Below are 13,243 nucleotides of genomic sequence, written 5' to 3'. Positions count from 1 at the left end.
TTTAATAAGGATGAGGTCAATCTCGAAGTACTGATGTTAAAATATGCCTGCAATACTTTATAGTAAGTTGCAGACTAGTATTGTATAGCGTGATTTTGTTTTTTAAATACATAGATTTTTGCACTAAAAGTGCAGAAAGATGCACTTGGAACTCTTGTTAGTGGCTACCTCTGGGTAATATGATGGACTAAGATGAAAGAAAGACTTACAAAAATCTATTCTTCTAAAATGAAATAATAACGGAATGTCTACACTAAAAGTCATGCAGTTATTCAAAATATTGATGAAACGAGCTCTAATGCAAAAAGATGATAAATCTGCTTCTATACTGATCTTTTTGAAAAAACAATATTATAGGGGCGGGCGCCTGGGTGGCTCAGTCAGTTGAGCGTCTGGCTTCGGCTCAGGTCATGATCTCGCAGTTCGTGAGTTCAAGCCCCGCGTTGGGCTCTGTGTTGACAGCTCAGAGCCTGGAGCCTGTTTCAGAATCTGTGTCTCCCTCTTTCTCTCTGCCCTCCCCCACCCCTCTCTCTCTCTCTCAAAAATAAACATTAAAAAAAAAAAAAAGAAAAAGCAGTGTTATAATAAAATATATCTAAGTGACTCAGCAGTTCCACTGCTTAATTATATGTGCAAAACAAGTTAACATAAGTATTCAGATAGTTGTACACAAGTGTTCATGGCAGCACTTTTCACAACAGCCAAAATGTAGAAACAGCCCAAATGTCCATTAATCGATCAGTGGATGAACAGAATATGGTGTGTCTATCTGATGGAATATTATTCAGCTATAAGGAGGAATAAAAGAAGTACTGATACATACTACCATGTGGAAAACATGCTAAGTGAAAGCAGCCAGACACAAAATACTTCAGGTTGTAAGATTCCATTTATAGGAAATAGGCAGAATAGGTAAATCCATAGAGACAGAAAGCAGTTTGGCGGTTGGCAGGGGCTCAGGTAGAGATCAATGGGAAGTGATTGCTTAATAGATACTGAGGTTCCTTTTAGGGTAATAAAGATGTTTTATAACTAGGTAGAAGTGATGATAGTTACACAATCTTGTAAATATACTAAATACCATTGAGCTATACATTTTAAAATTACTTTCTATTATGTGAATTTTATCTCCTTAAAAAAATGAATCTAAAAATAGCTGTTTTTTTTTTTAATTTTTTTTTCAACGTTTATTTATTTTTGGGACAGAGAGAGACAGAGTATGAACGGGGGAGGGGCAGAGAGAGAGGGAGACACAGAATCGGAAACAGGCTCCAGGCTCTGAGCCATCAGCCCAGAGCCCGACGCGGGGCTCGAACTCCCGGACCGCGAGATCGTGACCTGGCTGAAGTCGGATGCTTAACCGACTGCGCCACCCAGGCGCCCCTAAAAATAGCTGTTTAAGGGATGCCTGGGTGGCTAAGTCGGTTAAGCATCCAACTCTTGATTTTGGCTCAGGTCATGATCTCATCCATGGTTCATGAGATCAAGCCCCCACATCGGGCTCTGAGCTGACAGTGCAGAACCTGCCTGGGATATTTTCTCTCTCTCTCTCTCTCTCTCTCTCTCTCTCTCTCTCTCTCTCTCTCTCTCAACATAAATAAAAAGAAATAGCAATTTAAATATAAGTGCTTGGCTGCCTTAAAAGGTCCACAGTGATCTACAGTGATCTACTTCTTCATCTTTTCTCACTGTGTGATATGTCTGATTTCATTGGTTTGTCCTGTTTTGTATTTAATTTAACTTCAAATGAATAACGATTTTTATGCACCCTCTACCAGAATCTGTACCAAGCCCAAGTATCTAGAAGTGAGTAAATTATGAATCCTACTTTTGAAGAGTTTAGTTTAGAGAGGGAGACTGACATGCGAGTGAATAATTACACATCATGCATTAAATGCAGACCAGAAAATACTTGTGAAGTGATGAACTCCACAGGAGAACATGAGAAAAGATGAATCGGAGCCCAGCGTTCCTTTGTTTCTTGTTTTTGTTTTCCAGTGTTCCTTCGTTGAATGTGCATCCACTGTGGGTCAGGCTTCTCACCTGATGCCTTTATAGAAATACTCCTCTTGGGTTTTTTGAACTTGAATTTCATTGGCTTATGGAGCTCTTTAACTACAAAAGTTAATTAAATGGCAAAGATGAAATGACTGGCATAACCAGGGTTGAGAATCAACGCAAGGACTCTGAGGAACAGGCAGTCCACCTAGTGTCAGGAGAAGCACCACCTGCTAGGCACAACTGTGTCTGTGTTGTAGAGGTTAGATGTCAGGACGGTTTCCAGGGGAGCCAGAGCATTGGATAATTTGGGAACCTTTCAGGGGAGACCAGTTATGAAAGCGTCCACTGTACGGTGATACACTCAGTATTTGTTTGTTTTTGTAGTACCAAACCCTGCTGCAGCTGCAATTCCTCGAACGCCTCTGAGTCCAAGTCCTATGAAAACCCCTCCTGCAGCAGCTGTCTCCCCTATGCAGGTAAGTGTCCATGACCATGTAGGCTGTGAGGACCTCAGCACTTGAAAGTCCTCTTCACAGTCATTTACAGTTACGTTAGGGGGGCAGTGACAACCTCATGAGGGATGTACTTGGAATTGTGAAATGTTGTAAGTATTCTTACATTGAGATAAATTATGTAAAGGTCAATTGTGTTGCTCTTCTGAAAGTCTCCAATAATAGCAGTAGCTAACAGGGGTTGAGTAATTGCTGTGTGTTCTACACTGTTCCAAATGCTTTACAATGTGAATTCATTTAATCCTTAAAACAGCTCTATTGAGTATTTGGTACTGTTCTTACCCCTAGTTTTCACATATAGAAACTGAGGCCCAGAAAGGTTAAGCAGCTTGCTGAGGATCATATAATGAAGAAGTAATAGAACTGGGATTCAAACCTGGGCATGTGGCTCCAGGGACCATCTCTCTAAGTAGAAGCTGTAGTTGGCATGTCTGAGTCTCTACTATATAACAAATCACTTCAAAGCTTAGTGGCTTAAGACAGCAGTTGTATTATTTTTTACATTTCAGTGTTGACCAGGCAGTTCTTTGCTGGTTTTGCGTGGGCTCACTTCTGCAGCTGCATTTAGCCGTAGGGTGGTCTGGGGCCTGGGTCACCAGGGATGGCTGGGTCACTCTCTCCATGTGGTCTTTCCACTCAGGTTCCTTCATGGTGCAGTATCTCAAACTCCATGAAGGTGAATGTGGAAGTTAGCAAAGCCCCTTAAGACCTAGTCTTGGAACTTGGACAGTATCACTTCTGTCCCATTCTTTTGGTCCAGCCAAGTCATAAAGCTAGCACAGATTCAGAGTGGGAGGGTTCTGCACAAGGCATGAATTCAGAAAAATGTGGTTCATTGTGGACCATTTTATATCACAAGGGCATTGCTAGCACAAGGGCGTTGCTAATCCATTATAGACAAGTCTCCAAAGTTGCTCTTCGACCACTGTGGAAATGCAGACCAGAAGCAAGGCAGATGGCTATTGCTCTGTAGTGCCCAAGAGGCCCTCTCACTGTGCTCTTGTTGGTTAGCTACTTTTGGAAAGAATGGCTCTGGTGGAGTTTTTCCACTTAGGTGAGAGTAGCCAAAGAAAAAATGGCCTTCAACCTAGTACCCTGTGATACAGGGTAGCCTTGGCCATAGGGTTTGGGAGCATTTTATTTGTGAGTGGAGACTTTTGTTCTGTGTTAACTATTATTGGCCATGTATTTTGCTAATGAATACTTTTTTTTTTTTTTTAACTTTTTCCTGTGTGACGTTTGGGGTAAAAGTGCACTCCTGCATTTGTAATGCTGCAAGTTAGTGGCTCTGTATTTGCATGTATATAGGTGTTATGCTCTTAATTTACAAGAAGGCAAGGGAATTCCATATCCCATCTATAGATGTAATGCTTTTTTTTTTTTTTTTAATGTTTGTTTATTTTTGAGAGAGAGAGAGACAGAGTGCGATCAGGGGAGGGGCAGACACACACACACACACACACACACACACACACACACACAGAATCTGAAGCAGGCTCCAGGCTTCGAGCTATCAGCACAGCCCAGTGTGGGGCTCAAACTCACAAACTGCGAGATCATGACCTGAGCCAAAGTTGAACGCTTAACCAACTGAGCCAGCAAGGTGCCCAGATTTAATGCTCTTTATGTGCTCTCTGTTAATCACACTTTTTCTAAAGACCTCAAGATACAAATAAAAGCAAAATAAAGGTGCAAAGTATAAACTTCAAATAAGGTGAAGTTTCTTTAAATGGTATATGTCAGTTGAAATTTAATGTACAAAGCATGACTTTGTAAATCTTTGTAAAGATAGGAGGTAAAAGATCTCTGTAAGTTGAAAAAGTTAATAATTACAAGTCCCATTTAGTAGCTTTGTAGTCCTTGGTTATTTATAGTTAGCACAGTGCTTCTCAAACCTAATTGTGCATAAAAAATCATAGATTCCTGGGCTTCATCCTAGTGAATGAGAATCTCTATGGAATAGGGCCCAAGATTGGCATTGTTAGTTTCCAAAACTCTCTGAGTGGGAATTCTTCTAGCTGTGCAGGAGTGGCGGCCAGATTGCTCTGCCACCCCAAGCAACTTGAGCACTGGACAAATTATAGGAAGCAGTTATATTCAGACACATACAACAGGCAGTACAAGACTGTGATCCATGAGAACAAGTTAAGAAAAGTCCTGCTGGGTCCACACGTGTCCTGTAGGGAGGTTTCAGATGGTGGTACAGGGGAGATGAATCCAGATAGAGCTGGAAAGGGGGAACTAGTTGGGTCTGAAGAGACCCAGATCAGCATTCAGGAAGAATGAGAGAGCTAGAATTTGCAGGGCAGAGGACCTGGGAGAAGGGAGCTACACAGAGGAAGGGTCTAGAACTCTGCAGAGGCATCCCTGTGAGTCTTTGCTTAAATGCCAGTCACAGGGTGAATTCTCACAAGGCTGCATGAACAATTTTCAGGAAATAGAATTACCAGGGAGCTGTCAAGCAAACACTTCCCATAGTTCACACAGGGCAGGGAATCGTTTGAGTTGTCACTGGTCACCATGGAGAAATCTTGCAATACTTGGAACATTCGTTAGAGACCCCTAAGGGGCACACCATGAAGTAGAACTAAATAGCAGCTCTTGAGTAAACACTATGCTAGACTTACCTTAAAAGACCTTAAAAATAAAGCTCAAAAAGACCTAGGAGATCCATAAGTAACTGGGGTACTCAACCTCTCAAATACTTCTCAGTGACTTTCACCTCCTGGTAGTCACACTCTTATGGAACCATGTTGGCTGGACTTCCTGACTCACTTCTGATGAATAGAGTGTGGCAAAAGGCATGGGATGTCACTTACAAGGTAAGGTTATAAAAAATTAGCTATGTCTTGAGGACTCCTCTTGTTAACTCTTAGATCTAGTCACTCCAGTGAATAATTTAAAATTGAAATACTAGGGTGCCAGGGTGGCTCAGTGGGTTAAGTGTCTGACTTAGACTGGGGTCATGATCTCACAGTTCATGAGTTTGAGCCCCACGTCGGGCTCTATGCTGACAGCTCGGAGCCTGGAGCCCGCTTCGGACTCTGTGTCTCCCTCTCTCTTTGCCCCTCCCCCTGCTTGCACTCTGTCTCTCTCTCTCAAAAATAAGTAAACAGTAAAAAAAAATTTTTAATTGGAATACTTAGCAATACATTTAACAAAATACTGTGCAAGATCTGTACAGTGGAAAGTATAAAACATTGCTGAGAGAAATTAAGTAATAAATGGAGAGATATATTCATGGATTGGAAGACTCATTGTTATTATCTTATAGTTCTCCCTTACGTTGATCTGTAGATTCAGCACAATCCCAATGACAGTTCTGCATGCTATTTTGTAGAAATTGATAATAAAAATTTAAATTTATATGGAAATTCAAAGGACCTTGAATATCCAGAGTATCTGGGGGATAAAAAAGGAAACAAATTTGGAGGACTTATACTACCTGATTACAACACTTACAGTAATCAAGACAGTGTGGTACCAACCTAGTTTGTTTATTTATTCATTTTTACAAAGTCTTTATTAAGCTGGTAAACTCCCCATCCCACAAATAGCTAGAGTACCAGAAGTTGCAGTTATTGACATAAGTTTAAACATAGACATTAGATCAGCAGAATAGATAGAAAATCCAGCAATAGGTCAGTTGATTTTTAACAAAGGTGCCCAGGTAATTCAATGGAGAGGGATAGCCTTCCCAACAAAGGATTCTGGAACAGCTAGAATCAACATGGGGAAAGAATAACCACAACTATTACCTCAAGGCATGTATAAAAACTGAAACTGGGGCTCCTGGGTGGATAAGTTGGTTAAGTGTCCGACTTTTGATTTCAGCTTAGGTCATGCTCTCACAGTTCATGAGTTTGAACATCGTATCGGGCTCTATGCTGACAGTGCAGAGCCTGCTTGGGATTCTGTCTCTCTCCCTCTCTCTCTGCCCTTCCCCCATGTTCTTTCTTTCTCTCTCAAAATAAACTTAAAAAAAAAACAACAACAAAAAAACCTGAAATTGACTGTAGACCTAAATGTACATGCTAAAGCTACAAAACTTCTAAATGAAAACATTAGAGAAAATCATCCTGACCTTGGAGAAGGCCAGGATTTCTTATTTAGGACACAAAAAGAATGAATTATAAAATAAAAGTAATAAATTGGGCATCAAAATTTGAAACTGCTCTGAGAGATAATTAAGAAATGAAAGACTGGAGGGGTGCCTGGGTGGCTCAGTCAGTTGAGTGTCTGACTTCAGCTCGGGTCATGATCTCACAGTTCGTGAGTTCGAGCCCCACATTGGCCTCTGTGCTGACAGCTTAGAGCCTGGAGCCCACTTCTAATTCTGTATCTCTCTCTCTCTCTCTCTCTCTGCTCCTTCCCCGCTCATGCTCTGTCTCTCTCCTTCAAAACAAAACAAAACAAAACAAAACAAAACAAACATTAAGAGATGAAAGACTGGGGAGAATATGATTGCAATACATTTATCTGTCAAAACACTTGTATTCCAAGATGTATTTGTCTTCTTGATCGAAGAAAAACCAGTAAATAGCAGACAAAAGATTTTAACGTTTATTTATTTTTGAGAGAGAGAGAGAGAGAGAGCGCCAGAGAGAGGGAAGAGGAGGGGCAGAGAAAGAATCCAAAGCAGGGTCTGTGCTCGAACTCACAAACTGCAAGGCCACGACCTGAGCCAAAGACAGATGTTTATTTATTTATTTTTGAGAGAGAGAGAGAGAGAGAGCGCCAGAGAGAGGGAAGAGGAGGGGCAGAGAGAGAATCCAAAGCAGGGTCTGTGCTCGAACTCACAAACTGCGAGACCACAACCTGAGCCAAAGACAGATGGTTAACCAACTGAGCCACCCAGGTGCCCTGCAGACAAAAGATTTTAAAAGTCCCTTCCTAAGAGAAGATACACAAATGGCCAGTAAATACATGAAAAGATGTCCAACATCATTAGTCACTGGGAGGTAAAAATTAAATTTACAATAAGATCCCATTATGTACCCTTTCAGATGGCTAAAATTAAAAGACCATATCAACTGTTGATAAGGATGTGAAGTTGAGCCGTGCATACTTTTCTCCTGGGGATATGAAATAAGTAGTTTGATGCTCACTAGATGAAAAAAAAGACTGGGGAAATAAGCATGACAGAAAGGACAGAGATGTAAACACCATGGACTGTGTGAAAATAAGTAGTTTGGTGGTATTTGAGCATTACCTAGAGATGGCAGGAGATGAAGCAGAGGAGAGAAGGTATAAGATCAGAGATGGGGAAGCCAGTGGGGAAGCCACTGCAGTGGTGCTGGATCAAGATGACGGGTTGTACTGGGGCAGTTGTAGTAGGAGCACATTTCATATTTAGCTGATTGGTATATAATATTTAAGAATTTTCTTTAAACAAAATAATGAGATCACACTCAAAATACCAGGGGTCAGTGATGTGGGGAAGGAAAGTATGACTATACAAAAGTCATGGGAGGCATCCTTGTGGTGATGCAAATGTTCTCTATCTTGTGTGTATCAATGTCAGTATCCTGGTTGTGATATTATACTGTACATGTTACCATTGGGGTAAACAGTAATGGGCACATGGGATATTTCTGTGAATTTTTAAAATAGTGTATTGATTGCATTATATGCCTGTAAGTGTGTGTATGGTTAGTCTTATTATAATCATGTGGAAAGAATTATGCAAATTCATAACTAAATATTTACTCTCTACAACATTGACTTTATTTGTGAGTCCCAGCTCTAGATTTAAGCTAACTTTGATACCGTTTATCTTATGATTTCAGAGACATTCTATAAGTGGGCCAATCTCTGCATCCAAACCCTTGACAGCGCTGTCAGATAAGAGACCAAACTATGGGGAGATCCCTGTTCAAGGTATATCTGTCACAGTCTTTCACTTTCACTATTCATTTTTTATTCTTTAGACTTTTTTGGCTAAATAAATTTTGATTTTCTTTGTTCTTGACATTATTTCAACTGATCTGGTATATATCTTTATCAGAAGTTTACTAATTATATGTCTTAGTTATAGATGGGGAGATTAGTTATTAATAAATGCATCTTGGAAGACAGCTCTCTCGTAGCATTACAGTAGGCAGTGGAGGGTCCACACCATTACTGGACACTTTGTTTTCATAGTTCTTCATGGGGTACGTACTGGCCTCTGCATTTTATAGCTACTAAAAATGAGGTTTCAGAAAGCTAAATAATTTAACACAGGTTAACATAGTTCATGAATAGTGGACCCAGGCAGGCTGACCAAAAAGCCCATTCTTTCAACCTCTGTATTCTGTATTACTGTCCACAAGAGGAAACTGAGACTCTGAGACATGAGGTCCAGATAAGGTCCATTCCTTTGTCCACTGGTAAGGGGTTTGGCCATTTTCACACAGCTTGTGGTAGAGCCAGTACCAGAACCCACATCTCCTGCCTTTGGAAGTGAGAGCTCCTTCTCTTACCTACACTGCCTCTTCCTGTATGGTGCTGAAGTGCACTGGAGACATGGTTTCTGGCATTGGGGATGGTGCTGTGAGATGCAGATGTCGGACCTCTTTTGCGGTAGGCATGGATGTGCTCAGGGGTGCACATCCCTCAGGAGCCTGGAGCTCTTCTCACTGATGCATGCTGGACACCTCCATGTGTTTCTCTGCACATTTTCTTGGTTGTGGCAGGTAGCTTCTAAGCGTGAGACTACAAAGTTTCAGCAGTTTTGGGGAGGAAATAAGCAGACTTGAGAGAATTAACCCTTTAAAGAACCCAGAGGATGCTCTATGGACTACATGGAGCACCTGGTGCAGGAGGCATTCCTTTTGGCAATGGAACTGGCCCTTTGCAGCCAGTCTTGAATGTTCAGATGAACTGGTTGTGCCCATATTTAGGGACAATGGAACACAAGATGGTGCTGCTGCTCCCTTCCCTGTACAAAGGCTTGCCTTCTACCCCTGCTTCTTTGCCCTGGTGCCTTCATCAATCATGACTTGAGGTCTTTTCTCCTCTCAGAAGGTCCTTTTGTTAATGGAAAAAAGAATAGAAGGTATCAAGTCTCTGTCTACATCTTGACCATGTTCTCACCCTTCCCTCCCAGATGAATTCATTAAGGATTATGTATGTGTAGAGTGCATATATCATCAGCCTCGTGTGTCCTGGCCATTGACTTCTTTGAGGCTGTCTTCTCATCTGTGAATTGGAAATAATCGCAAACTTCTTAAATCGCTCTCTTCCCGGGCTCTTAAATCCACTCTCCGTCTTTCACCCTTACCATTCCACCAAGGTTGCTTCTGTCAAGGTTGTCAGTGATGTTGTGGTTCTAACCTCTCAGTCCTCATCTGCTGTGAACTGTAGGCAGCATGTGGCCCTGTTGAGCACTCCCTTTTCTGGGATGTTCTTTTTGCTTTCTGTGATGCCCATTCCTGTGTCTTCTCCCTCCCTCCCAGGCTGCTCATCCATCTCCTGTGCTTGCTCCCCTTCCATGACCTGTCAGTGGTGGTGTGCCTCTGAGCTCAGTCCCTGGGCCTCTCTTCTCTCTCTGTACTCACGCTGTTACTATATTCTTTTTCATGGCTTTAACTGTTATTTGTCAAATGGATATCTCCAGTCTGTTTCTCTCCCCTAACTCTAGACTCATCTATCCAGTTGCCTATTCGTATCTCCGTTTTGATATTGAATGCTCTCAGACTGAGTGTGTCCAGTACAAGATTCTCGCATTTCCTAAACTTGTTCTACCTGTAATCTGTCTTCTCCGTCTCAGTTAATGGCAGTTTTATTGGAATCATCCTTAACCCCCTTCTTTATCTTAGACCCCATATGGGAGAACTGTGTGGCTCTTTTTTTTTTTCATGATCAAATCCTTTTTTTAATTGGGAGTATAACTGACATATAACATTGTATTTGTTTCAAGTATACAACACAATGATTCGGTATTTGTATACCTTACAGAATGATCACCATAATAAGTCTAGTTACTAGATACCATCTGTCACCATTACAAAGTTACAAAACTGTTTCATTCTTTAGGAAGCTCCATTGGCTCTGCATCCAGATTCGGAGCATTGCTCTTCCCTCTACCACCATCTCCCTGGTCAGGCCACCATCATTTCTCACAAGGGTTCTGGCAAAAAGATTCTTAATCCCCTTCACAGTCTATTCTTAACCCTTCAGCCAGTATAATCTTGAAAAATAGAAATTGTAACACGTCATTCTACTCAAAACCTTCCCCTAGCTCCCCATTTCTCTCAGAAGAAAAGCTAGAGCTCTCTTAGTGGTCTCTAGGCCCTCCCAGTGTGGCCTTGGTTGTCTCTCTGGCCTTCCCACATTTCTCTCTCAGTCACTCTGCTCAGCCACATGGGCTTCCTTGTGCTCCCTGGGCACTCAGGCACACTCTTGACTGAGGAGCCTTGGGCTGGCATGTCTGCTGCTGGAGTGCTCTGCTGTGTGTCCGGACAGCCCACTCTTGCCTTCCTTCAGTGCAGGTGAGGTGTTCTAGTCTCACTTCAGCTGGACCCTGCATGCCATACTTAAAATTATAAACCACACTCTCCTTCACATGCCCTTTCCAGGACCCCTCTTCCCTTTAAAAATTTTTAACTTACTACTTATCCCTTCGGGCAGGCTACATAGTTGACTTGTCTGTAACTTTTATTGTCTGCCTCCTCCCTAAACCGGGAGGTCCGTGATTTCAAGGATTTATGTCTGTTTGGTTCACTGAGGTATCTCAGCACTTGTTACAAAGTACTGGGCTCTTGATAATAAATTGTAAGATGAGTGAATGAAGTTAAAGCCTGTAAAAGGCTTAGCATAGATTTTAGTCCACAGTAAATGCCCACTGTTAGATTTTATTACTATTATGTGTGAACTTAATAGCACAAGTGGCTGAGAAGGATAGCTCTTTATTGTCTGAGTACAAGATTTTAGTTCATTGCAAGACAACCAAGGTCTCTAGAATTTTGCTTAGCTGCTGGCAGGTGGTTGTGAGAAAGCATCACTACATGTTATGTTTTGGGCATCTATAAGCTGCAGGCACTCAGGACAAAAATAGAAGCCAAGGGTTCAGGAGCACTCCCACTCAGCTGCCTGTTGCATGTGCCCTAGTTCTATCAATAAAGTCTGCAGTCAGCGCCAAGTTCAGTTGGAGCCAGGAGCCACGATACCACAACCTTGGAGAATATGTATAAAATAACCCTGGGCCAGTGACAGGCCTATGGGAGAGACCCCTATCTTTAGAGCCTTGAGGTGATCCTTGGACACCAGAAAAAACCAAGTCCCCATGTCACAGTTGGAGAAAGATGGGGATGCCCCATGCTGCAGTGAGAAGTGACTCAGGGCCCTCCAAACTTCCGAAGGCCATGCTGAAGCCGACCATGGGAGCCTTCTCCCCTTTCAGCAGCTACCTTCCCAGGCTCTTCTTGATCGGCTCGCAACTAGGCAAGGTTTACTGGGGAAAGCCAGCACCTGCAGTGTTTCTTGAACTTACCTGTTGACAAGACTTACTTGAGTCGTTTTGTAAAATAGGGAATCCTGGGCCTCACCTCAGATCTACTGCCATATACTCTCTAGGAAAGGGAGCCTGGAAACTTCATTTTCATAAGCACCCCAAGTAATTCTGGGAAAGGACAAATTGGGGAAATTGGGCAAAGAATATTATTTAGTTTTTCCTATTAACTTGGCTTTTGTGGGTACAGAATGGGGGTGTGGAAGGTTGGTGGGCCAAGGTTATTGACACAGACTAAATGTGTTAAATGTCTCCAGGGCTCTGCTGAATGCAACATTTCCCTGGTTCTCCTCATTTTATTATCTGGTAATGTATCAAATGATAATGCTATTGGGTATGGGGGTATGTGGTCAGTCTGTGTTAATTCAGGTCTCCTTCTCCACTTTAGACTGTGCTTCATGGGGCTTAGCTGAAACGGCGCAAATACAAGAGAGAGTGGGCAACATACCTAGGTGAATTTTTTTTTTTAATGTTTATTTTTGAGAGCGAGAACACAAGCAGGGGATGGGCAGAGAGAGAGAGGGGAACAGAGGATCTGAAGTGGGCTCCCATGCTGATATTGAGCCTGATGAGGGGCTTGAACTCACGAGCCCATGAGATCATGACCTGAGCTAAAGTCAGAAACTCAACTGACTGAGCCCCCAGGCACCCCTTTACTTAGGTGAATTTTATTTGAGAATTTGTTGATAGTGTGATCTTTTATTTTAAACAGTCATTAGAGAAAGAAACCACGTATAAAACAAAGAACAACTAGGGGGCTTGGGTGGCTCAGTTGGTTAAGCATCCGACTGTTGACTTCAGCTCAGGTCATTATCTCATGGTTTGTGGGATTCAGCCCTGTGTTGGGCTCCACACTGACAGCACAGAGCCTGCTTGGGATTCTCTTTCCCTTGTTCTCTGCCCCTCCCCTGCTCACTCTTTCTCTCATTCTCTCTCAAAATAAACTTAAAAAAACAAACAAACAAACAAAAAAAACCAGCAACTAAGAACAACCAAGTGATTCTTGGTCATAAAAAGCCACCATGGTTATCCAAACTGTGATAAGAGAGTAGGATTTCTAGGCTCCCTCTTGAAGCACTTTTCTTCCTTGATGGTTTCTTTTATTATAACATAAATTAAAGAACAATGTATAATTTTCATTTTGAAAATTTCAGTGGCTTCATTACCAAAATTTTAAAAGGTGCTGCCTCTTGTTCTACTACACTTAAGTTAGAGAATTTGGTGTTTTTGTCAGTTA

At 41.9% G+C, this 13,243-nt stretch overlaps 1 protein-coding gene across 3 annotated transcripts in view; it reads left to right on the top strand.

Annotated features, from left to right (window-relative positions):
* The window catches only part of SPECC1L (sperm antigen with calponin homology and coiled-coil domains 1 like), a 140,579-nt gene that overhangs the window by 75,653 nt on the left and 51,683 nt on the right, over positions 1-13,243 (top strand). For all 3 annotated transcript variants that reach the window (XM_023241547.2, XM_006938626.5, XM_045041952.1), the window contains 2 exons: positions 2,386-2,477; positions 8,303-8,393. In XM_023241547.2, coding sequence (XP_023097315.1) covers positions 2,386-2,477; positions 8,303-8,393 — 183 coding nt within the window. The remainder of the gene's footprint in view (positions 1-2,385; positions 2,478-8,302; positions 8,394-13,243) is intronic.

Source organism: Felis catus, chromosome D3 (genome assembly GCF_018350175.1).
Source record: "Felis catus isolate Fca126 chromosome D3, F.catus_Fca126_mat1.0, whole genome shotgun sequence".
NCBI classification, from domain to species: Eukaryota; Metazoa; Chordata; class Mammalia; order Carnivora; family Felidae; genus Felis; species Felis catus.
The sequence above is the reverse complement of the archived record's forward strand: the minus strand, read 5'-3'. Positions and strand labels throughout refer to the sequence as shown.